The sequence below is a fragment of the Neovison vison genome, chromosome 1 (genome assembly GCF_020171115.1).
Source record: "Neovison vison isolate M4711 chromosome 1, ASM_NN_V1, whole genome shotgun sequence".
Classification (NCBI taxonomy): domain Eukaryota; kingdom Metazoa; phylum Chordata; class Mammalia; order Carnivora; family Mustelidae; genus Neogale; species Neogale vison.
In genome coordinates this window covers 315305320-315333005 of record NC_058091.1, presented here as the reverse complement: position 1 = coordinate 315333005, position 27686 = coordinate 315305320, and the positions used below count along the sequence as shown (strand labels likewise).

Genomic DNA, 27686 nt, shown 5'->3' with positions numbered 1-27686 from the left:
GATGCGGGACTCGATCCCAGGACCCTGAGATCATGACCTGAGCCGGAGGCAGCGGCTTAACCCACTGAGCCACCCAGGTGCCCCAAGACACGTATTTTTTAAAAAGTGTCACTTGACAAATATTTTTTTACTGTGTCTCATCAATATTAAGATGGCCAGGTTTAGCAAATAAAGATAAAATAAATACAGTTAAATTCAAAGTAGAGAAATCCAACAAAACTTAGAGGTAAACACCACTGGGGACATACTTGGCACTTACATTACGGACGTATCCACTGTTTATAAAAACAATCAAATGTAACTGATGTCTTGTATTTTATTTAGCAACTCTGATATTTATGTGTGTGTCTATATTCATGTTGGAGTATTTTCTACATTCATGTGTACATAGTATTCTGCTTGTATTGTACCTATTTATTGATTGTATCTATTATTATTATTATTACTATTATTTGTGTGTGTGTGTGTGTGTGAAAGTCTAAGGGGCACCTCTAAGGCCGGGAAGAGGTCTATTTATATATGAAAGCAAACCTTACGACGTGCATCTTGTGAGAACCCACAGAAGGCGCAACACAGAGTGAGCCCTAACATAAACTACGGGCTTTAGTTAATAACGTATCACTCGCCAATAATCACCCATTGAAAGAAACGGGCTACTCAGAACAAAGGTGCTAGCCGCAGGGGCACAGGGAACTCTTGGTGGCTGCTGAGCAATGTTTCTGTGTCCCTGAGAATGCTCTACCCTCCGCTGTGATTGGCGCAGCAGCCCCTATGAGCAGGGTCCCTGCGTGTGAAGTTAGCGGAGACAGAAGTCTGCTGAGGGGAAGCTGCCTGGGGCATCGGGCCTGGAGGGGGCTGCTCTGGGCTGCACGCCGGGTGGGGTCTGGAGCTGGGGACCCCAAGGAAAGAAGGTCCCTGGAGCCCTTGCTATCCAACCCTTCCCCTATTAGGGCTTTACTGGGGTCGTTCTCTGCTTCTCACGCTATCTGAGATTACCTGCTGCCCACTGGCCACACCCACTGACTTCTGATCCTGGTGACCTTGAGAGCACCTTCCCAGCCCTGCCCCCAGTGTCCCCTCCGCACCTTGGCATTTAAACACGCCAAAGGCTGCTCTGCGCAGGGGAGGTGGCTTCCCATGTGCGGAGGGGCAGATGCAGGCCTGTCCTAGCAACATGAGTCCCTATGGCCTCTAGCAGGGTGTGGGGGGGAGTGGGCAGCCTCTACCTCTCCAGCGCTCTCCACTCCCTCCACGGGGACTCGCCCTCAGGTGATGCCCCCTCAGGGATGGAATGTCAACATTTTAAACAGTGCAACTTTATTTGTTTTCAAGTTTTTATTTAAAATTTGGGTATTTATAAATTATGTCGATTTCACCTTTAAATCTCAATGGGTAACTGAATATTATAGAAGAAAAAAAAACCTCTTTTTTTGAAAACAATTTGACGATTTTGGTTATTGTTATTTCTTGCGTCTGGTTAACTGCACAGTTTCTGTCGAAAATACAGCTAAGCTTACGCTTCGAATACAACAACTTCCTAACTTTTAAATCATACATGATCAGTGGGACACAAATTACAAGAAAATCTTGATTGCTACAGGAGGTACTTATGCAAAGGACAAGAGCAAATCAAAGGAAAGAACGTGTCGTTTGTGAACACTGCTGTTTTTCTGCTATGACAAAGCCACACGTTGTCCCCCTCCCCCATGCCCCCCAGAGCACAGCACCCAGACGGGCACAGCGACAATTAAATCCAGTCCTCTTTGGGATGCCCGAACTTCCATGCAAATCAAGCTTTGCCGGTATCTTGTGATGTTATCACTTGAAGGCGTGTCTCCCCAGGTGGAGGGAAGCCTGAAGCCCAGTGTCTTGAGCAGTTCAGAAGCCCGGTTTGCAGAAGGTCAGTATTCAGACATACTGCGTGGCCCTCGTTTGTCCCCTTGCTCCGTGGCTCTCACCAGGCCTCAGGCCAGGATGAGATCTGAGACTGACCCACCAGGGCAGCTAGACCAACTGAACTAACCCAACAAAGAGCTCCTGGGCAGTCTCCTGGATGGGAGGAGCTGCCATTTGGGCGACTCACAGAGTCCCACGGGACTGTCTTGAGTGCCGCTCCTTCCCCTCTCAGGCTGTGGAGGTGGCCCTCCCACATCGGCCCCTCTGGGATCCCCTGCCCAGCAGCCCTCACCTCCCCAGCGCGCACACTGCCCCTTCCGAGTGCACTGTTCAGAGCCAGAGGCAGGGCCGCATCAAGGAAGTCACTGCCCTCAGCAGAGCTTCTACACTGTTCCAAGGGCGACTTGCCCCAGGAGACAACCCTACCATAGGAGCAAGCATGCGCCCCATGCCTCGCACCCCAAATGCCCAGGGCTCTTGTGGGGGCACCCCAGTACCATGGCCATGCTTTTCTGGGCCCCTGATTCTGAGATGGTGTAGAACCTTCCTGTTCCCTTCCCTACATCAGGAGTTATCTACTAGTGGCCCTTCCTGACCTCAAAGGGTTAGGCCATAAGTGCCCCTGGCCTGAGAAGCTCATGACCCCCTTCCCTCCCCGGCCCACAGCCCTAGGCCTTCTTCCTGTTCATGGGGCCTCGTTCGCCCCAGAAAGGCAGGGAGAGGAGGGCTGTGCACCCGACTACACTATTTGCTTCTCCTTGGCACGGAGAAGTCCGTGGGGCTGGTTACAGTGTAACTCACTTGCGGCTCTGTCTCCTGGCAGAGGGTTTATCTCCCTCGAAGCGCAGCCTCCGGTCAGCCCCAGCCTTTGCAGAAACTGTCCGCGCACCTTGTCTCCACTCAGGGTTGGGGTCGGCCTTATGGCCTCCGCACAGAAGCCCGGACCTCCCGGTCCCGCGGGAGGCAGGCTCACCAGAGGCCGGGCCTCTCAGAAGCTCCGTTTATACCCGGGCGCATCACCACCAAGGACGGAGTTACGCGCAGGCGAGCATCACAGAATCGGTATAAAACACAGTTTTTCCACTGTGTGAGAGTCAGGAAGGATACACCTGGCGCTGGTCTGGGCCCCTTATTTAAAAGAACTGAGGTCATGGCCAGGGACCGCCTGGAACCTGACCTGCAGGCACTTGGGCCGCGTCCGGATCCCGTCTCCAGGCCCTGTTGGGCTGATCCCACACCAGCCGCCCACCACTTCCTCACCTGGGACTGCCATGACCTTTGGGATCCAGTTACCCCCCCTCCAAGGTGTGAACAGTGAGGAGGGACTGAGCTGAGGTCACTTCAGGGCCATAATGTCCCCCAGTCAAAAAGGCCCTGACCACCAACGGTTAGGGAACACGGCATCTCCCCGACCCCACCCTCACCTCCCAGTCCCTCCGTCCCCCAGGGCCTCCCACACCCCCGTGGCCTCTGCTGCCTCCTGTAGGTCCTGACCTTGCCTGGGATCCTCTCCTAGACCACAGGAGGCAGGGGACTTCACCCTTGAGCTACCAGCTCTGTGCCCAGTCAAAGCTGCCCCACCCGGCCCAGGAAGGACAGGGTGAGGGAGGGGCTGAATTGGAAAAAACCCCTGGAGCCTGGGGCCTGCGCCTGGGGCTTGTGGAACAGTGGAAACCAACGAAATAACACGCTCGCGAGCGCCCCCATCTGGCCACAGCCTGCATACACAGGTCTCGTCACCACCTCCAGGCAGCCCGCCAGGGAGTTCTTAAGAACAGTGGGGAAGGAGTCAGGCGGTACGTCGAGGAGGCTACATTGTTTTTGTTGGGTCTGTAAAACCCTGATTTGATCTGTTAAATTCTCTAAAAAGCAGCAGCAGCTCTGTGAGCCACTGGTCTCTGAGCCCTGGTGATGCCAAGGGCTCCCTCCAGCGCCCTGACCCTCCTGCGCTTATCCGAGGCCGTCCCTGGAGGTGCCACCTGCCAGGCCTGCCCTCGCGGAGTGAGGGTGTCCGGGGCACAGCGCGGGGTCCGTTTCCGCACGCAGCTCTGCCGACCACCCGGCTCGCAACCGAGGGCAGCGGCAGGTGCAGAGTCCTTGCTCTCAGCAGCTTCGGTGTGGCTGCGGAGCTCTGCTGCCCGCAGACGTGCGGTGCCTGTGCGAGGAAGAACCGACACCGGAAAGAGAGAAGGGGACACGGGAAGGCGCGGCAGCTCCAAGCACAGGGTCGCCGCCCCTCCACCTGGCCGACGCGCCACACTCCTCACCTCTGAGAAGCGCTTCTGGGGGCGTGGGGAGGGGAGGGCGGCTTCCTGAGGCTGCCCAGGGGAAGCGGTGCGCACCCCGGAACCAGCCTCGGAAGGGGGCCTGAGCAGGGCTGGAGGACGCGAGAGCAAAGGACCTGCCGAAATGGGGCGGGGGGGGGGGAGGTGAGCCCCGTGGGCCTCACCGGAATTGGCAGCCCTCGATCTTTTGTGCAGGCCGGTCCACCGCCCAGCGCGCTTGGCTGCGGCCTTCTCTAGAGGCTGGAGGGCCCGATACCTCCCAATCCCAAGGAGAGGGGGCCCAAAGTGGGAGAAATGGGCTGGGCGCTCTCAGGCCGCCGTGACATGGGGCACCTTCTGCCACGGAGAGCCCAGGGTTCCAGCCCAGCACTGCCTTGGATCCCTGCGGTCCCCCACTTCCAGGTGCCCTACCCCACGCCGTGGGTTCGCGGCCGGACCCCGAGTGACTCTGCCAGGCAGTCCCACGCGGGGGCAGCGCGAAGTGGTTCCCCGCACCTGCGTGCCCCCTTGACCTCCTGCGGCTCTGGAAGTCGGGGCACTGCCGGGATGTGACCAGTGAAGCGTGGCGGCGCTGCGCAGGAGGACAGCGGGGCGGAGGTGGGCCTGGGGTGTCACCGCAAAGGCGCTCCCATCTCGGACAGCTGAGGGGTCTGGAGAGCTGGAAAGCGGAGCCTGAAGAAAGGACTGCAGCTGTGCCGGGGCAAAATGCGCGCACTCGGTCTGACCCTGGGGGGTCTTTTGGGACACCACGGAGCTTGGGTCCCCTAGAGAGAGCGCAGCGGACGCCCCCAGCTCCCGCACCTGCACTCAGGGCCGCGGCCCCCGGGACGCAGAGATGGATGGCGCCGACTACCGCGGGGCTCCCCCGGTGCTGCGGCGCGGCTTCCCCTCCCAGCTCCTCCCCGCGCCAACCACCCCCTTTCCCGCTAACTCGAGTCACCTGTTTGTGCCCAGCTAACTGCCAACTGGAGACCCACCCTCTCAGGGCCGAGGACCACCCTGCAAGCCGCTCCCAGGGGCGGGAGCCGGTGCACCCGGGCGGGGCGAAAACGCGGGTCCCTTCAAACCCCAAGCTGGTTCAGGCCCTTTCCTCAGGGGATTCGCAAGGCCTGGGAGCAGGGATCCTTCCCAGCCGCTTTCCCCTGGTAGAGGAAGCCAGGGGTTAAAACGTTCGCTTTGCCCTTTCTCTTGATCTTGGAGGAAGACTCGGGAGCTACGATGGGCACCTTTATGGGCCTCAGACCTTTTTCATGGCGAGGGGTTCCACGGCCACCAACTTTGATCAGCCTTATTAATGCCAGCTGCGTTCTGTTTGTCACTTCCCCCTTTTTCTCTGGCATCAGTATTTATGGCTGTGCGAGCTGAGGGGGGAGGTGCCCGCCAATGGAAGGGAGCCTGAGAGGGAGCTGCGGGGGGCAGAAAGTTGACTGTGGGTGTTTTCCCCAAAGGTCACCAGAAGGGAGGCGGGGACCCTGACGCTGGGAGGGCAGTGGGTAGCCGGCCTGGGAATCCTCGCTCAGGAGCATTAACTAATTACGGATCAGGGAAATGAAAAAAAAAAGAATACTCCTTTAAATAACCAAAGGTGATTATGACCCTGTTGTTGACACTAAGGATTAATAATTGATCAGGAGTTATACACAATAAATTGTCAATTTATCTCCCCACAAAAAGCGCCAGTGCCCTGCAGTGCTGGGTCTTCTTTCTGCCCTCTGGGTATTTCCCGTGAAGGTCTGCTCCGTTCCCCGTTGGAGGCAGCCCCAAACCTCAGTTTGCTTCTTTAAGGATATTAGATTTAATTTGTGTTCGGTTCCATACAGAACAAAGTAACACCAGGGACACCTTTTTAAAGACTCTCCTTATTATCTGGGGACCAGACTCAAGTAAACAAACAAAACCTTCCTTCCTCTTCCCTTTCAGCTGCAGTTGCAGAAGAGCATAGGAGGGAGATTTCAAAACTCATTCCTGTTTTATTATATTGCCAGTATAGCCCTCCCTAATAACATCTTCAATTTTTATCTTTCTTAGAAAGAGAGAGAAGGTTCTGCCCTGAGCGGAAAGACCACAGAGCCTATTCTCTGCTAGGAAGTTGGAGGGGAGACCTGCCAGTGAGTCTCTTTGCCTCCCTTTGCGGGAGACACAGGTGAGAAGGTAGTGAAGCCTGCAAATGGGGGTGTCTGCACCCTGAACAAGGGGTTTCTCCGTTGACTCCCAAGGGTGAGATCTCTGTGCACATCATGAAATGCCGGTCTCACGCAGCCCCAGCCAAAGCAGAGGGGACGGCGGGCACGTGCTTTCATTATGGCCCACAGAAAGTAATTTCCAGCAACTGGAAAATTATATTGTCATAGATTACTTCTTCTCATAATAAGCCTTTAAAATATCTGTAGGGATTTGTCACTTACATAAAGGTTTGAAAATACATCAAAGGGACATGTCCCCTTTGTGATTTGTAGAAATTCCGATGATGTTAATCATAATATCCGCAGATCACAGACTGGTGTGTCTTGTTCCCAAGATTGCCTCTTAGGTTAATACATTTTTAAAATGCTGAAAATGTTATTTTTTAAAAAGCTGTGTAAAAACACTTGTTTCATAGTTCTACTTATATCTTTAACTTGGGGTTAAAATAAATGCTTTTCTTGGGATTTTCAAGGCACTAAGGAAGAATCATCTGTTAGACAAGCATTGCACAGTATTACTCGGAGAAAACTTCCTAATAACCCAGGGTATGTTTAGAATTGAAAGGGCTGCCTCTGACGGGCAAATAAATCTCTGTGCGATGATTTTTTTTTTTCAAACTGATGTCTGTTTACTGGACACTGGCATGGGAAGTGTAGGGCACGTTTATTCTGTGACGATAAAGAAAAGCTCAGGGCCCACTTGACGCTCAGCCTCTGTAAGACAGATCTGAATGCAGTTTTCCCAGACGCGGACACGCAGGCGGGCAGGAGGGCGCGGGGGCTCCGGCCCTGGCCGCACCGCCCGCGCCCGCAGGTGCCCCGGCCCCGCTCCCGTCCGCTTGCCAGCTCGGCCCCGGCTGCGAGGGTGGGTGCCGGCGGCAGCCCCGCGGGCCGGGCGCAGCCCTTCCTCCCCCCACCCACCCCGGCCCTCGCCGTGGCCTCGCGTCAGACAAAGGTGGACGAAGTTCTTTTCAAGTTTCAAAGGCAGTTGCTGGGCAGCTTTGCAGAAACAGTAACTCTTTTATTGGGAACAAATGTTGACATTCGACGGGCGCGGGAGGCCGCGGCCCCCGCCCCCGCCCCGGGAGATGAAAGCGCGGGGTCCGATCCCGCAGCCCCGCCGCAGCGCGGGCCGCAGAGCGCGGGGACCCGCGGGCCGAGCCACGCACGCCGAGGGACGCGAGCGCCCGGCCCGCAGCCCCGCGCCCGGCTCGCCAGCGCCCCGCGCGCCCGGCCGCCCGCTCGGGGAGCTGCAGTGGCCTCGCCCGGCGGCGACAGTTCGGAGGACCTGGACTTTAAAGCCAACAGAAAAAGCGGACCCGCGCCAGCTTCCTTCCCCGGCGAAGACTCTCTCTTCCTCTTCTCTCTCCCTCCCTCCCTCCTTCTCTCGCTCCCCTCCCGGCTCCTTCCCTCCCCCGCCCCCTCTTCTCCCTCCTTCATCTTTCCTAATGATCTTCGCCGAGCAGAGCTCATAAATCACTCCGCATTTCTCTGTAAAATAGATCCGTCTCAACTCCTGCAGGTTTTATGTTCTTAGCGCGCATTTAAAAACCCAATTCTCCAGAATGAAATTCAGGGCAGGAGGCAGGGCGAGTAAATTCTGGAAATCTTTGATAATTTGTTGGGCATACAAACATCAAAGAAGACTCGTTAGCCTGAGCTCATCTCCCGCGCAGCTCCGAGCTTGCAGCCACCGAAAGGGGCGGCTGTCCGGCTGTCCGGCTGTCCTGCTGTGCAGCTGTCCGGCTGCCCGGAGAACCGGGTCGCGCGGGCCGGGCGGGTGTGGGCGTGCGCGCGCGCGGGGACGGATCACATGTCCAGGTAAAACAATCTTCTGTTCCAAAGGGAGGCAGCTTTTATCCAGCTTCAATTTCTGCACATATGCACAAAGATCAATTTTTGTCTGGGTTTCCCACTTCCCTGCACTGTCCTCTGAGAGACCCAGACTGAACTGTTGCATGCTGATTAGGCTGTGTGGTCCTGACGTGCTTAATTTGTTAGAGATCATCCACTTCCATCAGTTGCAGGGGAGGCTTCCGAATGCTCGAATTATACTACTACGTGTAACAGACATTGCTGCCATGTGCACTGTAGTCCCCGCTGACTTGGGAAACAGGGCTAATGTTAACAAAAGCAAACTACTTCATCCCTTTGTACTGCACTTGAAATGCTATCTGGAGGGGAAACGTTACTGTCTTCATGGAAATTCTATGAAGGTTTCGCATCGGAAACAAAAACGAGCCATGGAGCTCACAGCCCACTTTTCCGTTTGCAGACCTCACATTTGCTTTCTTCCAGACTGGCTGCTGCAGACAGCCGCGGTTTCCCGTGTGAACAGTCTTCCCCCTCGCCCAGGAAGAGCTCAGCTCCAAAAGTCTCCCCGTCCCTCACTTGGGGAGGCAGGAAGGAGAAAACAAAATAAAACAAAATTGCCTGGTACCCCGCCGGTTGGCTTTACGTCCAGCCTCCAAACGCCTATATGCCCCAAACCAACAAAATGCTCCAAACCAACAAAATGCTTGAGAAGTAGCAGAAAACCCAAACCAGGATCTACTCCTTCTCTCAGGAGACAAACCACAAGCTCCCCTCCCCACTGCCCTGGCCCGGGTCCCTTAACAGCCCCCTGGCTTTGCCTCAAGTACCTAAGATTACTTTCAAATACCCTTTCTAACAAGACCCCAGCAAGAGGCCACTAATTTCGACAGCACAAAAAGCCACTGGAGAGAGATCCGTTTGTCAATATCAACTGGTCCAGCAATTTCCCATCCTCAGACACATCGCCCGATCGGAGCTGGCAGATGTTTAGACAAGATTTTATAAATTGTTCAATATCAGCCCATAATGAACCCCAACTGACCATTCCAAAGCAGCTAAAAGCATCCGGGACGTTCCCCGCTGGGATCCAGTAATGCGCTCTTGCTGCAGCATTATTAATCACGGAATAAAACAGATGAACCTCTTGAAAAGTAAGTGTATGATTGATTAAAGGGCAATCTAAGAAGCTATTATTCTTGTTTTATAACCGTAAGTTATATTCACTCAATTTATCTTTGGAAAGGAAATAAATGATTGTTCATTTCTTCTCTGAAATCATATTATATGGATATCCATATAATTTTGCTGAAAATTAAAATGACAGGTTTGCTGCTTTTATGATACTCATCAAAGGGAATACGCTACTTGCCTACAAATTCTAGGCTTGTCCTGTAATTAGATGGGCAGCGCAATAACCAGGCCATACTTGAAGGCTGTTTAAACTTTTCTTTTCCCCCAGGGTAAGGGTAAAAGTCACGAAAGGGAAAATAAATCTCTTCTCCCAGATTTTCGCCTGGTGTTCAATGAGAAATATGTGCAAGGGAGAGTCAAGGCCCTTAAATCGGAATAATCTTTGCCAATACGGATAATTCAGTCTTTAAAATAAACAATTACTTCCACCAGTAATTTACGGTGGGTCAGAGGTGCGACTCCCTACTTCCGCGCCATCACAGTCCTCCCGCTTACATGATCTAGAAGGTCCAAAAAGCCAGCACAGAAATAAAATAGAAAATGGACTATAACACATGAGGATGTTTAAGCTTGAAAATGCGTGAGGATGTTAAGTTTAAAAAAATGGACACGAACAAGTGATTTGCCTATTCAGAGCACAAAAATCTTAATTTTCTTACAATACCTGCACATAGAAATAATCCCAAACTGGGTGTTATTGCCCTACTACGCATTTCTCTTCCATCTGCCTTTCTCCTTTTTTTAATGAGCAGGAGAAGGGAGAGATTATTTTACACATTTTCATTAAGAAGCCTGAGGTCAGACCACCTTGGGGGAGGGGCTGCCATTAACTAGGGCTCCCTACCCAAATCACTCTCCTAGGAAAAACGAGCCCCAGACACCATATTGTCGTAGACTAGTCTGTTTTTATTTACAATTTAAGATATAAATTAGTAAAGAATTCTTGTTAAACAACCAACAAAGATTGTATAACCAGCAATGTTCAAATAAAAACCAGGCAGAATTTATTTACAAAAAGTTTAGATTCCATTGCAATACAACTTGCATAAATTACTAGAAGCTTTATATCCTTATAAAAATAAATATCAAATTTGTTTTCACTTCTTAAGTACTCAAGTTCTTCAATCACATTTTATTTCTACTGTGTACATCTTTTACAAATAAATTTTACAGTAAATCCTATCACACCTATAGAATATATACCGTGGCAATGAAGTGATCAATTCAAGATATCCTGAGAAAAAAGATTGTTTTCAAAAGTCACACGTACATTGGGGAAGCTATACTATGCCAACAAATTCACGGTTATGTCCAACAAGAGTCTGTTCCGTTAGAGTCTGTGGCTCCTTCTCCTTTACGGTGGCACGAGATGCGGTCCGGGCTCAGGATGTGTTTTTATGTCTGTATATTTATGAACGTGGGGAGAGAGAATGGCCTGCTGACTTTTTTTCCAAAGCAATTGTGACACCTGCCTGTGGACCAAGGAAAAAACCAAATCATCCCAACCCTTCAGCCGCACACACCAAGTCACACCAAGTCACCGTGTTATAAACACAAGTCGATCTGAAATGATGCCGCCTCTTCCCCAACATCTTCAAGATCTCTGATTAGTAATTTTGCCTAGTTGTAAAGTAGGGATTTTTTGAGATATTGCTGTAAGCCTGGCGAACGGCAGGGTCCTATCTAGTCCATCTGGACACGGGGGCAGGCCTGATAAACGGCCAGTGCTTCTTCCGGCTCTCTTCGGTTTACTCTGCACATGTCACCTCTAAAGGGTCCCGAGGCCCCAGGCTTCAGCAGCACCAGCTCATCAAAGCCGGTGTCTGTGACAAGTCTAGTGCAGTAAAAAATGGTTCCAAACTGCATACAAATACCCATATTTTAATGATCTATTTTTCAAAGAGAAAACAACAGCAGTGGTACCATATATACACGTTCCCAATAAAGGGGTGACTCTTCATAGCAGAGCTTGAGTGGAAAAGAGGGCCTCGAGTAACACAGAACAGCTCCTTTCCCACTTAAAGGGAAATTTTAAAAAGACCGAAAAATGGCAAAGCTCTGTCATCGGACTCCAGGACAAGAAGCAAGAAACAGACATTAAGCAGGTTTACAGGGCAAAGCTGTAAGCGCCCCCCCACCCACCGCATGCCCACTTACTTGCATGCTGCCCAGAGGCCTTCTATAGGTAGGGCTGGACGCCCCCACCAACCACCGTGCAGCCCTCACTGGCATCTGTCAGGGGAGGGGGCAGTTAGTCAGAACCTGACCCCGAGCCATCTGTCTCCCAGACAGCTGCGCACCCACCAGCCCGCACCCACGCAGGTTCGCTCCCTGAACGCACAAATCAGTCTAGGGAAACTGTCTGAGCAGCCACTGTCTGAGACAGATTCGGGACACGTTTCCTGTTCTCATTTTCTTTTCTAGCCTCCTGGAGCTCCTGCAGGTCTTAGGAACTCCAGCCTGAACCAGGAGCCAGGCACAGGAGGAGACAGGGACAGAGCCTGGGGAGCTGCAAAGACTCTGGTCTTCTATTTGGAGGAGTGAGTGCCTCTCCGAGTTACTGGAACGTTTTGTTTCCTTCTGACCAAAAGCAGGAGAGAAGACTTGGCTGAGACTCTCCTAACAGAACACACCAAAGCTTCGGCTCCATCAACTGGGAGACAAGCTGTAATTTGCATTTCTGGACTAGTTGTTTTTTTGCGGAAACAGATCAATCATAATACCCCTAATCGTAATGATAAGAGCAAGTTAAATAAAATGCAAGTACCAAAGGGCTAAGACTTACTGCAAGGCCAGGGTAGCTGTGCCCTCCCCTCCCCTTTTCCATGCCACCGCCCCCTTCACTTCCCCTAACTTCTGGTCGGAGGGGCGCACTCCAGCTTCTCCCTTCTCTGCTTTAGCAACAAAGGCTCCCCGTGCCAGGCCCAAGGGTCTCCCTGGTCCCTGACCCAGGCTCTCTCGGGACCGCGGGCTAAGCCGGGCGCCGCTGGTCCTCCCTCCCCGGAGGCCCCGAGGGCCGCGGGCCGCCTACCTTTCTTGGGCTCGTAGCCGCCGCCCGGGGGCCGGTAGTGGGGCTCCAGCGGGTGCGCGCCCGCCTTGCCCGCGTCGCTGGCCGCCTTGGGCGCGGAGTGCAGCGCCTCTCCCGGGGCCGCGGCCGCCGAGTTGTACCGCAGGAGCCCCTGGCCCTGCAGCGCGGCGTTCAAGTTCCCGTAGTTTGTGTAGTTGCCGTAGAAGGGCGACGTGTAGTAGAGGTGGCGGCCGAGCAGCGGCGAGGCGGGGTAGGGCGAGCCGCCCGGCGGCGCCCCGGAGGAGGCGGGCGCGGCGGCCGCGGGCAACCCCGGCGGCGCGCAGCCCGGGCCCAGGCTTGGCTGCTTGAGGTCCGACGTGGCGATCTCGGCCAGAGACCACAGCTTGGGCTTGCTGGCGGGCTGCGGAGCGCCCGGCGACGTCCGGCTGCCCAGGGGCATCTTGCCGCCGCCGCCACCGCGGGGCGCGGCCTCGGGCGGGGGGCTCAGCAGCAGCGCCTCCACGCCGGTGAGCGGCGACGAGGTCACGGGCTTGGGCGGCGCCAGGTCCCGCTCGCCCTCCTCGTCGTCCTCGTCGTCGTCGTCCAGGTCGCCGTACTTATCCTTGCACTCGGAGCCCGACTCGCACAGGGGGTCCCCGGCCCGACAAGGCAGCTTTTCCCCATCCGACTCGGCAGAGCAGGAGTGATCCGTGAGCGAGTCGACGTGCAGGCTGATCCCTGCAGGGGCGCGGGCAGGGCTGTGGGACGCGGTGACAGCCCAGGCCCGGGCGGCCTCGCCCCACGTGATCTCCCACCCCGACCCCAGCCCGGCTGTGTCCTAGGGGGAGCAGAGCCTCCCCCAAAATGCCCCGGACTAGATGGGTCCCATGCGCACCTGGGTGGCAGCGGGGGCATCTTCCCTGACCTTGACTCTGCCCTGGTCTGGGAAGAAAGCTCCCTGCGTCCTCCCGCCCCCCGCGGCCCTGCTCACCTTCGTCCTCCGCGGAGGTCTCCGTGCCCTCCTGCGCCTTGTCTGGACTCTCCCCCTTGCTCCTCGAAGCATCGCCCTCATCCTCGTCCTCGTCCTCGCTTTTGTTTCTCGGGGCCCACGTCATCTTGTTCTCCTTCTTGAGGCGGCGGCGCGCGTTGGCGAACCAGGTGGACACCTGCGTGAGGGTCATCTTGGTGATGATGGCCAGCATGATCTTCTCGCCCTTGGTGGGGTAGGGGTTCTTGCGGTGCTCCTGCAGCCAGGCCTTGAGCGTGGCCGTGGCGTCCCGCGTGGCGTTCTTGCGGTAGGCTGGGTCGTTGAGCTGGTATGGGTAGGCCGCGCTGCCGTAGGGGTGGTAGCTGATGGCGCCCGTCATCCCGGTCGTGTGGGCGTCGTACGGTGCGCCCTGGAACCAACAACAGTCTGGTGAGTGGGGTGTGCGGGGCCCTGGCCCTCCTCAGCCCAAAGGTGACCCCTCCGCCCTCCTGATGCCGCGTCGCCCAGGGTGAGTCCCCTGCTGGAGCCTTATTTCTCTGGGCAAATGAGCAGAAAAAAACGCAGCGGGTAAAGTAAGACAGGCTCCAGTTCCAATCTCGAGTTTTTGAACTATCGCACTTTCCTAAAATGACATCTCTTCCTCCCAAATGTCCCTGAGCTGCGGGCGCAGATGTACGCAAACACCACGCTCACAGACCCACAGGTACTTTCTTGATATCTAAATTTCTCTGGCTGGCTCCCCCTACTCCCCCTTCCCCGCCCTTATATGGTTAAAAAGCCACCCGGAGCCCCCGCTCCGCCATTCACTGCTCTAAAGCTCCGCAAATCCAATTTGCAACTCAGAAGCCAGTCACCGTTTCGAATTCTTCAAATACGCGGTAATTAGCATTTTAATTCAGCCTTTAAGGTTTAAATTCGAGACATTTGCAGCCTCCGCGGAGGCCCCAGCTCCGCTGTCCCTGCCTCGGAATTCCACCGAGGGCGGGCAGTGGCGACAACCCCCCCCCATCACCACCCCGTAACGGCCTCCATCGCCCGAAACGGGCGTCACCGCCACCCGGGCCGGGCCCAGCTGCGGAACCGGAGGCGAGCGGGCCGACGCCAGGTCGGGGAAGCAGGGGCGGTTCTCCGTACGCCCGGGACCGAAGCGGCGACCAGGGCTGCCGCACGCCCGCCGACACGTTTCTCGAAAGGGCGGCCTGTAGGACAGATTAAGGCCGAGATCGCGGCGCGCCTGGCGGGGGCTCCGAGCTGCCGCCGGGTACTGGATTCCCCCCACCACCCGGTGACCCCCAAGCCCGGCAAGTGACCCCGAAGCTCCCGGCAGTCGTCCCGGAGGCCCCGGGGACGCCGAACCTCGCTTTGCTCCCCGAGCCGAGACAAGCGAGCCCCCGGCCGGCTCTGCACCCTTCGCCGGGCTCCGGCGCGCGAACGAAGGGCAACCCGGCACAGATCCCCGACCCCGGCGGGCTCGCACTTTCCAGGCTCTTTGGGAACATCACCCGAGAGCCAAGGGGAAGCGGCGCCTCCGGTCTGGGGGACGTCGCCAGCGGGCCGCGCCGCCTCCCACTCCGGCCTCCCGTCCCGCCCGCCGCGCGGCAGCCCGCGTCCGAGCCTCCGGAGCCACCGCCCGCGGCACTTTCCCCGCGCCCTCGAGCCCCTATCGCGGCCCCGGCGCCCGGGCGTCCCGCGTCCTCTCCCGCCCGGCCGCGCGCGGTTACCATGTAGGACGGGAAGCCGGCGGCGGCGGCGGCGGCGTCGGCCGAGTACTGCAGCGGGCTGCCGAAGCCGGTGGCCGCCTGCGCCGTGAAGGCCGCGGAGCCCGGGTACGGGCTGAACGCCGAGCCCGACGCCGAGCGAGCCAGCTCCTCGCTGCGCGGCGCCGCCAGCGCCGAGGCGCCGTACGCCGGGCACGAGTAGAGCGCCAGCGAGCCGGGCGCCTGGTACAGGTAGCCCTGCGGGTAGGACATGGTGGGCGCGGGGCAGCGGGCCCGCGTCACGCCGAGCAGCGGGCAAGGCGCGCGGCGCCCTCCATCCACGCCCGGCCGGGGCGCGGCGCGGCGGCGGGCGCGGGGGCCCCGGGCCGAGGCAGGCCGGCCGGCGCACTAGCCCGGGAGGCCCGCGGGCCGGGGGAGCGGCGGGGCGGCGGGGCTGCGGCGGCGGCGCGGAGCCGGTGGGCGCAGCCGCGCGCCAGGCCGGCGGTCGGGGTTTGGGGGAGTCTGGAGTCGGGAGTGAGGAGTTGAGGAAGGAGCGCTCGAGTTTCCGAGGGACATTGGAACGCGAAGCTGTCCGTCACGCGCTCATCTGCATATGCGGGCGCCCGCCCCCTCCCCTGCTCCGCCCGCTCCGCCCGCTCCGGCTGCCGGGCCGCGGCCGGGGGAGGGGCGGGGAGGGGAGGAGAGGGCGGAGGAGGAGGCGGGAGGGCGGGGGAGAGGGAGGGAGGGACGCGCAGGCTTTTGTGGTGCAGTCGCCTCCCGCGCAGCCCCAGCCCGCGGCCCGCGGCCCCGCTGCCTGGCCGGACCGAACGGCTCGCCCCGGCGCGCACCCCGCCCCGCACGTACTCCCTGCGGCCCCCGCCAGCCCGCCAGCCGGCGACCCCGTCTCTCGCGGGCCCGCTCCCCCTCGCCGCCCCAGTCCCCTTCCTCATCGCACCCCCAACCCCCGAAGCCACTGCGCTCCCCCCACGCCCCCCGTCCCGGGTCGGCCCGCAAGGACTAGGCAGAGGCCGCCCGCAATCGGGTCTGTCTGGCCCACTTGGGGGACGAACGACCCACGTTCCCTCGGCGCCACGAAGAGGCCGGCCCAGGTGACTGTGCGCGTGACCCCAGGCTCGGGGCAGGGGGATGGGGGCGAAGGGAGGGCGGGATGGGAGCGCCCGCGGCCCAGGTCCTGGGAGGGGGGGGGGCGTGCGCGGGTTTCTCTTCCACCTTCCTGCGTGGACTCTGTCTCTCCGGTGTGAGGCTCCCCGTGGCCTCGAGCCTGGTCGCTTGCCCCGCGCTGCCCAGCGCGTCCCTGAGGGACCCGGATCCGGGTCCGTCACTGCGAACTGCCAGGAGGGCCCAGAGGTGAGCTTTGTGCCCGAAGTCCATAGTGGAGACCCGGATCTCTGAGTGGCAGGACTTCGCGCCTTGGGAATGTTGTGACACAACGCCGCCAGTGTTTCTCCCGTGAAGATGCCACCCCGGAAAGGTTTTATTTGATTTTATTTTAATAAGTTGACGCCTCTTTCGGACAAGTGTCGAAAAGCATTGTCACCGGACAGCCCGCCTCTGGCAGGACGCGAAGCCTCAGGGTCACTCGGGAAGGAAGGAGAAAGAGACCGGCAGCGGCTTGGGCGCCGTCTGCAGCGCAGGTGGCTCAGGTAACGCGGCTCCCGAGGTGCCTCTCGGGCCCAGAGGCAAGAGGCTTAGTGAGGAGCCCTGGGACCCCCAGCCCCAGAATACCCTCCATTTCTCAAGCCCTCTCCATCCCTGCCCACTGGGCCCAGAAGACGTGGGCGCCTGGTTAGGAGGGAGGGTGGTCGCCGATGGGGGGCGCTCAGGAGGTCCATGGCCTGCCGGCATGAGCAGTAGTCTGGTCGTGGCCGCTGCCCAACAGGTGCCTCTTTCTCCAAGGCCCCCTCGGGTGGGTTACCTGGAAGGTGAAATTGCTGCGGGGGGAGCCCAGGCCTGCAGCACTCTGTCCCCCAGGCCTCCCCGCACCCTGCCGCGCCAGCCCTGTTAGGGACTTCTTTTGAGGTCCAGATGGCGCTGGCCAGGCCAGGCTGGGAGCTGGGGATCCAGAAGCTCCAGCCCAGGCCTGTTTACAAGCAGAACCTTCAAGACACAGTGAAGCTGTGTTTGTGTTTCTCTAGGTCCTAAGGAACCGGTTGCAAATCGAGGTTTTAGGTTTGGGAAGAACCCATCCTCCTTGGCCTGCATGGGGGCCTGTAACTCCTAGTTGGTTTGATTAGGACCAGCCCCCATCAGTCTTCCTACCCCTCCTCCCCAGTGTTCCCTCCTTCCTAAAAACCAGTCTCTGCACCCTCTACACTTCAACATCCACAGCACCCCCAAAGAGATCATTTCCCTCACACTGGCCCACTGGGAGGACCTAGCCCAGCAGATCCAACCACGCCGCCACCCCAGGCCAGCTGTCCCAAGTCAGTGCAGGGCAGACACTCTACATCGACCACTGTAGTGTCAAAAAGAAAAAAGTGTGTGTGTGTTGGGGGGGGCGGTTACTCCAGCAGTGCCCTGGAATGCAGCACCGACAGGATCCATGATATTTCCGGTCTTCCCAGGAGAGGATTGGGCCAGGTGGAGGCCACAGATGAGAATCACACACGTTGAATGACAAACATAAACAGCAGCAGATCAGATCGCAGGCTTCTGGGTTCGCTTCCAATTAGATAGTTTAAGTGAAAAAAATCAGGTCTAATTTTTATCTCCAAGGATGATTGGCCTCCAGTATTTCCATTTCTAAAGGCCAGTTCCTGCTGTGTTTCATTAGCATTTGGGGCTGGCCCCCTTCCCCTCTCCCCCCCCACCCCTTGGGCCTGATCTCTGCCAGGGGCAGAAAAGAAAACATTGAATTATTACAAAAACATCCCCAGTTTGGAGCAGGAGCGTATGCTCCGGATACACTCGATTTTGACATCAATTAAGTATATAAGCAGACAAGCGCATGTGGCTTTGGAGGGGCTGGTCGCCCTGGGTGCCTGGGCGCAGGCACTGTCTCTTCCCCTCTTTAGCTTCTGCTGCTGATTCTAAAGACAGCCTCTTCCTCGAGTGTATTTTCTCCCAGCAATTACACTCCTCCACTGAAATCTAAATTTTCCATACTGCTGCCTGCTACTAATAAAAACCGTCTACCTTGCGCTATTAAACAGTCGAATCGCACTACATGCGGTTTTTATTGGTAGTGACTGTAGCAGATTAAAATGCCTATGCAGAGACATTAAAACTTATGCTCTGCATTGTTATTGGAATATACAAACTCCGTTTCACTTTAAAGCGCCCTGATTTTTTAAAATCACTTTTCCTTTTCTTAGATTCAAGTTGGCTTGGCCTTCTTCTGAAATCGGTCAGTGAGAAGGACAGGCTGCAAGCGTGGAGGCCCGGCGCGGTGGCTCCGCACGCGGCCGCCTGTGAGGGTGGCCTGGCTTCCTCGAGCTCCGTCTCCCGTGACCGCGGAGAGCGCAGGCCACGCGGGGAGAGAGCCGCGGCGATGCGCGCCCCACCGCCTCCTCCCCGGGACTGCGGGCCGGGATGCCCAGCCCACGCGCGGAGTGTCCAGGCCAGCAGAGCCGCCCGGACCTCGCCCGCCGCTTGGCCGCTCTGGCTCTTGCTGTCCGTCCGAGCTCGGCTCGGCAGAGAGCGGGCAGGCGCGCAGGAAAAGCCGAGGGCTGCTGTGAAATCGCGGCCACTTTGTGACAATTACAGGGGCGATGCTCCGTTTCAGGCCGGCCCTGCATCTCCCCCTCCTCCCGTGCGTGCCTTTGTGAGGACAAGTGAACACCGCCACATGTTTTGTTTCTTGTCGTCACAGCGGCCAACGCATTCAGAACTAGTCGGCGTGGACATGCCCCTTTCAAGGAGCCAGGGCTGCCTGCGAGGTCCAGCATGCAGAGATGCCTGGAACGCGGCCTTGGGCCCGAGGGTCTCTCTCCGGAAGCTGGCTGCACCGGCCAAGGCGCCTCGCAGACGCGGTCCGTCCTGGGCTCTCAAGCGCGGGGGAGGCCAGGGAGCGACGAGGGCCCAAGAGTCCTGGTGCGGGCGGCGAGGGGGCGCTGTGGCCCGCGGCTGCGGCCTCGTCCCTGCAGCGGTGGCCCCGTGCAGTCCCTGGCCACTGACGGGCGGTAGGCGCCCTAGCCGCGGCCCGACCTATCTCTTCCCACCTCGGTTTAATTTGGGGAACAAGGAAAATTATGCCGGGACACTTGAATAAAACCAGAGGCACGCAGGAGCTTCGCATTCTCTCATTTCTCTGGCATCAGCGGAGTTCCCAAGAGTTTGGTGAGAAAAGAGGCACCATTTCAGAATGCACAATTTTTTATGGGGGGTGAATTAAAATTAAATATACACATTTTACATGGGTCCCCCTAAATGCAGCAACTTTTACAATATAAGTAATTTCGTGGAACAGAACACCCTGCCCTAAGATTCCTAATCAAGGATCCCTCTGGTCCCAGCGCTTCCTCGGTCCTGGAGGGGGGCAGCAAGGAGTCCCGGTCCTGAATTTGGGTTCTCCGATCTCCTTTGATTCTCTCCCTCCAGTTGTTTTCAAACCCAAACATGCTGCTGTAGACTATATCAAGTGCAATTCAAAATCAAACGTAAATCTCTCTCTCGGGCGGAGTCCACGACCCTCTTGGTGGGCTTCCCGCATCTGAGTGGATTTCAGAGGCGGCGGTGGTCTGCGGTTCTCCAGCACGTTTCTGAGGCTGAGACGGGTGGCGGGAAAGCCAGCGCACAGGAGAATCCCTGGCAGGCGGACAGGGCCCCGCTTCCCCGGCCTGGAGCTGCCTGGAGCCTGGCGGGAGAAGACTCGAGGTGGCCTCTCTGGAGGTCAGCGCGAAGCCCCTGGGGTCCAGAGCCCACGCCTAAGGGCATCTTCTATTTCTAAGAAGCGCATTTTTGGTGACCTGGCTCTTCCCCCGTCGCTGACTCTTGAGCTCTGAGTGACTGTCTCCTCGTCGCCGCCCCGTCCCACCGGGTTTCCTTCCGCGGGCAGCAAAGTGTTGGTCCTCTCCACGGCGGCCCGCCTCCGACGCGCTTCCCTAGCGTCTCTTCCATTTCTCTGCACCTCGCGGACCCGCTTCTGTCCAGTCCCCTCAGCCCACCCCACTCCTCTCCCGCCCCTCCTCGTCCTGGCGCGCAGCCCCGACCCTGGGAGGGGGGAGGGGGCGGCCGGGGGCGCAGCGCGCAGCGAGGGAGGACAGGGGAGGACGCGCAGGACTGCGGCCCGAGTTCCCTTCCGGAGACCCGTTGGGGAGCAGCCTGGGTCGCCACCGCCAACTGCTGGAAAGAGAAAGTTGGGAAGTCCGCCTTGCGTCTCCCCACCCCCGCCGCGCTCTCGCAGGCCGACCCGACCCCCGCACCCAGACGCGGACACACGCACACGCACACGCACACTCGCGCTTTCCGAGTTGGGTCATTTTGTTGTGCTTTTGGTTTTGGTTTTTGCTTGCTTGCTTGCTTGCCTGTGTTGCTGCAACAAAATAGTAATTGGAAGGATTTAGCTCGCTCCTCCTCCCCCTGCCGGAGCAGCTCCCTGGCTTGGTGGCCGCGGTAGCAGCAGAGCGACCTCCACGGAGTCCACGGCGGCGGGGGCTGCAGGGAGGCCACGAGGTCACCTCCGACCCAGCCCCAGCAGGTAGGACTCCTCGCTGGCTGCCAAGGGTACACTGGCAGGACGGGAGGGAGATTTTTCGGCCCCTCACTCTTCTGACAAGTACTTTTAACCAACAGGAGAAGCTCTGGAGAGTGTTTGTCTGGGGCCATGATGCAGACCTTTGGACTGCTCTTACCTGGGTGCGTGCACCCCAGAAGGACGAGAACAGATCGCTAATCCCAGGGACACACACAGGCGCACAGGCCTGTCTTTCCGCTACCAAACAGTGCCCGAGGCCTTGACACACCTGGGGTTGCTTAGGTAGGGAAGGGAGGAGGGGTTTGTTTTGCTTTGTTTTCCCTTTTTAAGAACCAGAGAGAAAGCATAAGCTCCAATTGGACGAATTGTATTAAAAGCAAACACAGAAACAACTTCAGCTGGACAGCGTGCACACGGCTGGCACGCAAGGGGGGAGGACGTGGGAAGCACTTGCTAACATGACAGACACTACTGTACAGAATCAGGAAGAATTCTGACAGGCCATGGGTGAAGACAAGCCATTCGGTGGAAAAATGGGCCAGAGATATCAGCAGACTCTGCACAGAGAATATCCAAAAAAGGGCAAAGATGCCCCAGTTGCCTAGAGATGAGGGAATCAGACAGTGGAGCACATGTGACTGTTCCTCCACTGGGTGACACAGAACAGGCCCAGGGGTGCAGACAGGGCACCCTCCCTCTTGGGCCTGCTAGTTTACGCCGCTGCAGAGAAGCTAGGGAGATGTTGGGCAGCCCCTGGGAGAGCAGGGGATGCCCACCCCCCTCTTACCTCCAACCCTTTGCTTCCTGGTTCACTGCAGAGGGAATATCCAGGAGGCTGGCCAAGCACAGCCTTGCAGCGTTGTTTGCTAAGCACAAGCCTGGAAACTCCGACTGCAATCAGTGCAGGCCTGGATAAAGACTTTGTAGCATGGATGGTGGACTAGAGCAGTCCCCAGAGGGGAACGTGAGTCAGGGTAGCTCTCCTTTTATCAACGTGCGTAAGTCTTGGAAGTAATTAAAAAGGAGAAGGACGCAGCAAGAGGACGCTGAGGGAGGGCATCGCAACTGAGCAGACTCCGGGCGATTCACAGGGAGGCCGGGCGCCAACCACGGCAGCCGCAGCGGCAGGGAAGGAAGGTCTCCAGCCCACCGCAGGGCACTCCGAGTACCTTTGAAGAGGGACCGTGGGACTGGAAGGTGGGCCACAGCCCTACTAGTGTTGTTTTATTTCCGAAAAATACATCTGTTGTATATGTCACAAAATGTGAATGATTACTCACTTGGAATGATGGTTACATACAATTCTTACTCTGTACATTTTTATTGTGTGCAAATATTTTGTTTTGAGAATTGAAACAAAAATAAGAATTAACCATTTTAAAAGGTGTTGTAGCACGGAAGTATAATTTGCTAAATTAGTCATTTATTTTTTAAAAATTCTTAAAAATTTGCATGCTTCATGTCTTTCTCCCTCTCTCCATTTCCCTGCCCTTCAGAAAAAAAATTTAAAGACCCCAGAACAATGCGTTGGGTTTGCAGTTTGGACCTTTAAGTGGATAGTCACCTGGGTGTATGTCTTCGTGCAGTTATTCAGAGCATGGCAGGGGACAGGCTTCTTGGGCAGCAAGGTCCCCAGGAGCCCTGTGCCCTCCATCTGGGACCTACAGAACCACTGCCTCACTCACGGGAGGTGGAGCGCAGCCCCTGGCTCCACTCTTGGCCACGAGCATGGCGCCCAGACCTCTCCTGAAGGAAAGGACAGCACCCGCAGCAGCCTGACCTCCCACTGGCCACCTGGATGCCTGTGCACAGAGCCACGCCTTTACACTCAGGAATCCTGCATCTTCTCTTGATGTCACAGCGAACATATTTTAGAAATTCAAATCAAGATTAGTGAGAGGGGCTGGGGGGGCAGCAAGTTGGCGGAGGTCAGAGTGGGGCTTAGCCAGGAAAAGAGGAGAGCCAGTGCCCAGGGCCAGGGTGGGCTTCTCTGGCAGGCCGTGGCCCGTCACGTACCTCCTCACTCCTGAAGGAAAGCTCCTGCCTTCCTGGCCCTAAGCTCTTTTTAGAGAGGACTCCCTCTAACCACGGCAGCCAGAGAGATCTGGTTCTTCAAATAAGAGCCTGCTTAAAGCCCTTGCTCAGTGGGAGAGGCTGTGAAGCCAGGTCCTTTGGCCTGGCCTGGTCAGTGTAACAGGGGTCTGCGTATGTTTATTCTGGTCCTCAGCCTGTTCTGAGCCAGGCCAGGAGGAGGACATTGTTTCCTGGGAGCCACCTGGCTTTCAAAAGCTTCCCTACCAACATGGCCAAAAGCCCTTTGGAACTTTCTCCTGCCCACGCAGTAGGCTGGCGGCCCCCTTGCTCTCTGTTCCGGGCACACTCCCTCCCACTGCTTCACCCCCGTAGGTCAGTCTCCTCCCCGTGGTCCTTGGTCACCCCTTCTCCTTGGGAGCTGCCAGAGTTCCAGTATGTTGGCTCTCTGACTTCATTCCCCCACCCCCACTCCGAGCCTGGGAAAGTCGTGAGCAGGAAACCTGTCTTGATGAAGTCGGTGTGTGAATGGCTCACTCCTGGTATTCAGTTTTACTTCTAAGGGGCACAGCAAGGAATTGAGGAAGGTCAACAGAAAACTGCGCTGCCCTGGCTTACATTTCACCGCGGCTCCCCTCTTGGAGATCCCCCTGCGCCAGCATGGTGGGTGCAGGCGACGAGGGGGGTCGGATGTCTCCTCAGAAGCCCTTGCTCTCTGAGAGAAGGCATCATCAGTTTTGGATGTTAAACTGGAGGACCTCATAGATACTCACATTTAAAAAAGCGTTAAGTTTCACAGAAATTCCTGAGTTAACAATCAGCCCCAAACCTTGTATTCCTTGAGGAAAGTGGGCATGCGTTTTTAGGTTTGCATTGCAAAGGATCCATGCCCGGCCCATGTCAGGTGCTCACGATGAACAGCTGGGCCACTGGACGATGCGCGTTGACCCTGGGAAGAAGAACCCTGGAAGAAGAACATAAGCAGACTCAAGGTTGGTATCACCAACTCAATGTTGGTGATGCTTTTATGTAAAATATTGAGTGGGTAGGAGTTACAGTATTTAAGCAAATAATTTGATCCCAGCAAGATTTTTGTAGGTACAGGCAAACTAATTCTAAAATGTATTTTTAAAGACATGGTCGTTAGTAGAGCTAACATGATTTTGACAAAGAATAAAGTGGGAGGAAGCAGTCCAGCTGATTTCAAGACCCTGCATGGCTACGGGGCCAAGAGCGCGACTGCGGGCAGAGGGACAGACATGCGGATCACGGGAGCGGAGCGAGGAGCCGCTGACAAAGCCGCACAAACATGCCTGACCTGTTTTGATGAAAATGCAAAATAATTCAATGGAGAAAAGTTAGTCTTTCCAACAAGTGGTGTGGGAGTCATTGTACATCCCTAGCAAAACACCACAGAAAACATGCGGGCCCAACTCTCGCACCGTGCATGATAATGAACTAGAAATGGATGGCTGACTTAAATGTAATTGTCATGTCACACGTTTAGAAAAACATAGAAGAAAATCTTCAAGATCTAGGGCCAGGCAAGGGAGTCTTAGACCAGACACCAAAAGCAGATCCGCAGAAAGAAAATTTGATTAATCGGATAACCAAATTTGAACTTTTTGTTCTGTGAAAGATACATTCATTCATTCATTCATTCATTCTCTTATTTTTTTGTGAGAGATATTTTTTAAAAGAATGCAAAGATGAGATGCAGGCTGAGGGAAATCTTTGCAAACCATACATGCAACAGAGGACTAGTATCTACAATATATAAAGAATACTCAAAAAGAGACAGAAAGAAAGAAAGAGAGAGAAAGAAAGAAAGGCAAGCTATGACAGAAGACAACCAATTAGAATTTGGACAAAACACACAAAAAGACATTTCACCAAAGAGGTTACAAATGACACTTAAGCCTGAGAGAAAATGTTCATGGTCGTTAGCCATCAAGGAAATGCAAATGGAAACCACAGTGGGGATACAGGCACCCGTCAGAACAGCTAAAATAAGTAAATGAGTGACAGCCTCTACTGCTGGTGACCATGTGGAGAAGCTGGATCGTTCACACGTCGCTAGTGGGAATAGAAAATGGTACGTTCACTCTGGAGGACAGTTTGACAGTTTCTTTTAAAACGAGACTCGAAACTAAAGCCCAGCCATTGCATTCTTGGGCATTGGTCCCAAGGAAACAGAAACTTGGGTTCACACAGAGCTCTGTACACAGGGCTCATAGCAGCCTTACTTGTAACAGAAACTGGAGACAGCCCAGATGTCCTTCCGTGTCCGGATGGCTGAGGGACTACACAGCAACGCACACAGTGAGCTGCCGGCCCACAGGGCAATCTGGGCGCATCTCCAGAGAATTAGGCAGAGGGACCAAAGCCGATCCCAAAGCCTATTTACTGCATGATACATAGATTTTAAACTTAAGATAAAAATGTATGGGACATGAAGGGGCGGGGGGTGGGAGGTCGGGGTACCAGGTGGTGGGTATTATAGAGGGCACGGATTGCATGGAGCACTGGGTGTGGTACAAAAACAATGAATACTATTATGCTGAAAATAAATTTAAAAATTTAAAAATTTAAAAAATGTATGGGACATTTCTCAATTAGAAGATCTTGGAAGTGGGCATCCGTGGGGTGGCCACCAGCACTTGGGGACAAGGTGGGGGGGCAGGTGTGTTTATAAAAGCAAGAGGGAGCCACCCTTGGAGTGAAGGGAGTGTTCAGACCTGGACGCGTGCCTTTCGGAGACCGTAAGGGACACATAGCTGTGTCCCCCGAAGACGCTGTGAGGTCGGTATTGTGCTCTGTCCCTTCTGCGCACGGTGAGGACCGGCGGTAAGACCACACCCTTCTGAGGTTCTGGGGACACAGAGCCAGGAGCCGCGTCCAGGTCTGCGCTCGGAGGAGCTGCACAAGTGCTCGACGCACACGGGTGCTGGGACCTGTCAGGAGGGCCCGTTTCGGCATCGTTTTTTACTTTAAGGGAAGGCTAGTGAGGAAGATTCGCAACATTACCCGTGGGTAAAAACTGGTCCTATCGACAACTACAAAATTCGGCAGGATTTCTGTTGATTTGTTTTTTTGTTTTTGTTTCTGTTTTTTTTTTTTAATGTGATTATTGTGTGCAGAAAGATTTGTAAGGATAGAAACAGAATTCTAAGTAGTTATTTATGGAGACTGAAACTGCAGCACGAATAGGGGAAAATTTACATTTTGTCACTTACGTAATTTTTTACCTTTTCATATGTACTTGGTAGTTTTAAAGTTATGTATGAAAATGATGAATCGAGGATGTACTAAAAGGAACAAGAAGAAGGGCCAGGCTCTTGTGAAATCTCTGACTTCCCCTGATTTTTGTGTGACGGAGAAACATATTATGGTCAACTTTTATGTACAGATTATGAAGTAAGGTAGATCATCAATTATATCTCAGATAAGCGCAAACAAATTTCTGATTTATATTTAGCATCAAAATATTTTTATTTCTATCTCATCCCATATATTGAAAGTCTTGTTTCCTTCAGCATTGTATGTTTATTTGATTTATCTTAAAATATACCTAAAAGTTTCAGAGCTGTATCAACGTTACTGATAACAACAAATTCACTGAGTACAGTTTTTTATTTTTCCTTGCAGATCTTTTCATATCTGGAAGATACCACTTTCAGGATGCTGAAAGCCAATGTTCAAAATTACTTTAAAATATTGTATTATCCTGTCGACTTTCTAGACAGATTTGTGTACTTCTCTGTGTTAATTTCAGAGCTTTTCCCGTTTTGGACTGGATTCCGTTTTTGCAAAGCACCTGACGTGGTTTGAGCGTCGTGAACGCTGCACCCAGCACAGTCTTGACCTTCCCTTATCCTTTACTCGTCCCGGCCTCCATTTGTCTGTCCTCATGAGCTGCTCTCCCGTCTTCCGCGATCGTTTTTGCTAACGTAAGCAAAGAGATGCCTGGGTTCTCGAGAATACGTAAATCCTGTCCCTTTCTTTCTTAGAGACAAGACAGCCTATGGCGTCTTCGCCTCTTGGCCCCGCTACTTTTCTGAACAACAGTCAAGGAAAGCCCTGCTGATTATCTTATTGAGATTTTCCGCACTTTTTCTGAAGTATCTACTAGCGGCGTTTCGGGAAGGCGTGGTGGCTGCTCCACCAGGCCCCTAGGAAAGACGTTTGGGCCGCTGGAAAGACGTTTGGGCCGCTGGAAGCTTTTGTTTTTAGCAACGGCGCTGCATGGGCAACTGTCTACAAAGGCACTCGCGTGTCCGTGAAGGCAGAGAGTCGGGAGAGAGTCCGAGACGTGGGGGGACTCGGTCACAGGGTGAAAGAGGAGATTGTCCAGGGATGGAAACTGACTGTCCCCTTAGGTCTGTCAACAGCGTGCAGGCGCTGGACCGCTTCACACTCCTGCCAACGCTTGGCATGGTCCCTTGATTTGCACTCAGCCGCCGCGGTGGCTGTGACATGCGTCCAGACTGCGCTCCCCGAGACGCTGTCTCCGTCCGTCTGCCGTGGATTGCCGCGGCGTCTCAGGAGCACAGAGGCAGGAGTCCTCCAGTCTCCAGGGAAGCCGCTCCACTAGGGGTCCAGGGTCAGTACCCTGCGCACACAGGGTTCATCCCAGAATTTAGGATGGACTCAACTCAGGAAGGTCAATGTACTTCATTATATTAATAGAACGAAAGAGCGAAGTCCTATCAGTAGAGTGTCAGGAAAACACCGTGGCAAAACCTCCAACCCCTTTCCTAAGAACACTCAGAAGACGGTGGGCGGAGTGCAGTCTCTCAGGCCCGCAGCGGACAGGACTGGGAGCTGTGAAGGGCCGGGAGCTTTTCGAGATGGAACGGGATAAGGATTTCCATCTGGGCCCGGCATCCCACAGGAGGTCTGAGCCGGTGTAATAAGAATCAGTAAGTCAACAGACA

General features: G+C 55.4%; 1 protein-coding gene across 1 annotated transcript; it reads right to left on the bottom strand.

The window, feature by feature from the left end:
- Positions 1-10255: 10255 nt before the first annotated feature.
- IRX2 (iroquois homeobox 2) lies at positions 10256-15335 on the bottom strand. Its single transcript, XM_044234175.1, has 5 exons — positions 15087-15335; positions 13369-13774; positions 12402-13115; positions 11528-11602; positions 10256-10842 (listed from the first exon to the last, which is right to left on the bottom strand). The coding sequence occupies exons 1-4, from the start codon at positions 15333-15335 to the stop codon at positions 11550-11552; spliced, it is 1422 nt and encodes a 473-aa protein (XP_044090110.1). The 3' UTR covers positions 10256-10842; positions 11528-11549.
- Between the last annotated feature and the right edge of the window lie 12351 nt (positions 15336-27686).

Bases quoted from the DNA above. Each gene is read 5' to 3' on its own strand.
- IRX2 (XM_044234175.1), bottom strand. From the start codon at position 15,335: ATGTCCTACCCGCAGGGCTACCTGTACCAGGCGCCCGGCTCGCTGGCG. The intron at 13,116-13,368 runs GTGAGCAGGGCC...GCGCCCCTGCAG, and splicing joins GACCTCCGCGGAGGACGAAG to GGATCAGCCTGCACGTCGAC. The intron at 11,603-12,401 runs GTAGGCGGCCCG...CTCCCCTGACAG, and splicing joins CGGCTACGAGCCCAAGAAAG to ATGCCAGTGAGGGCTGCACG.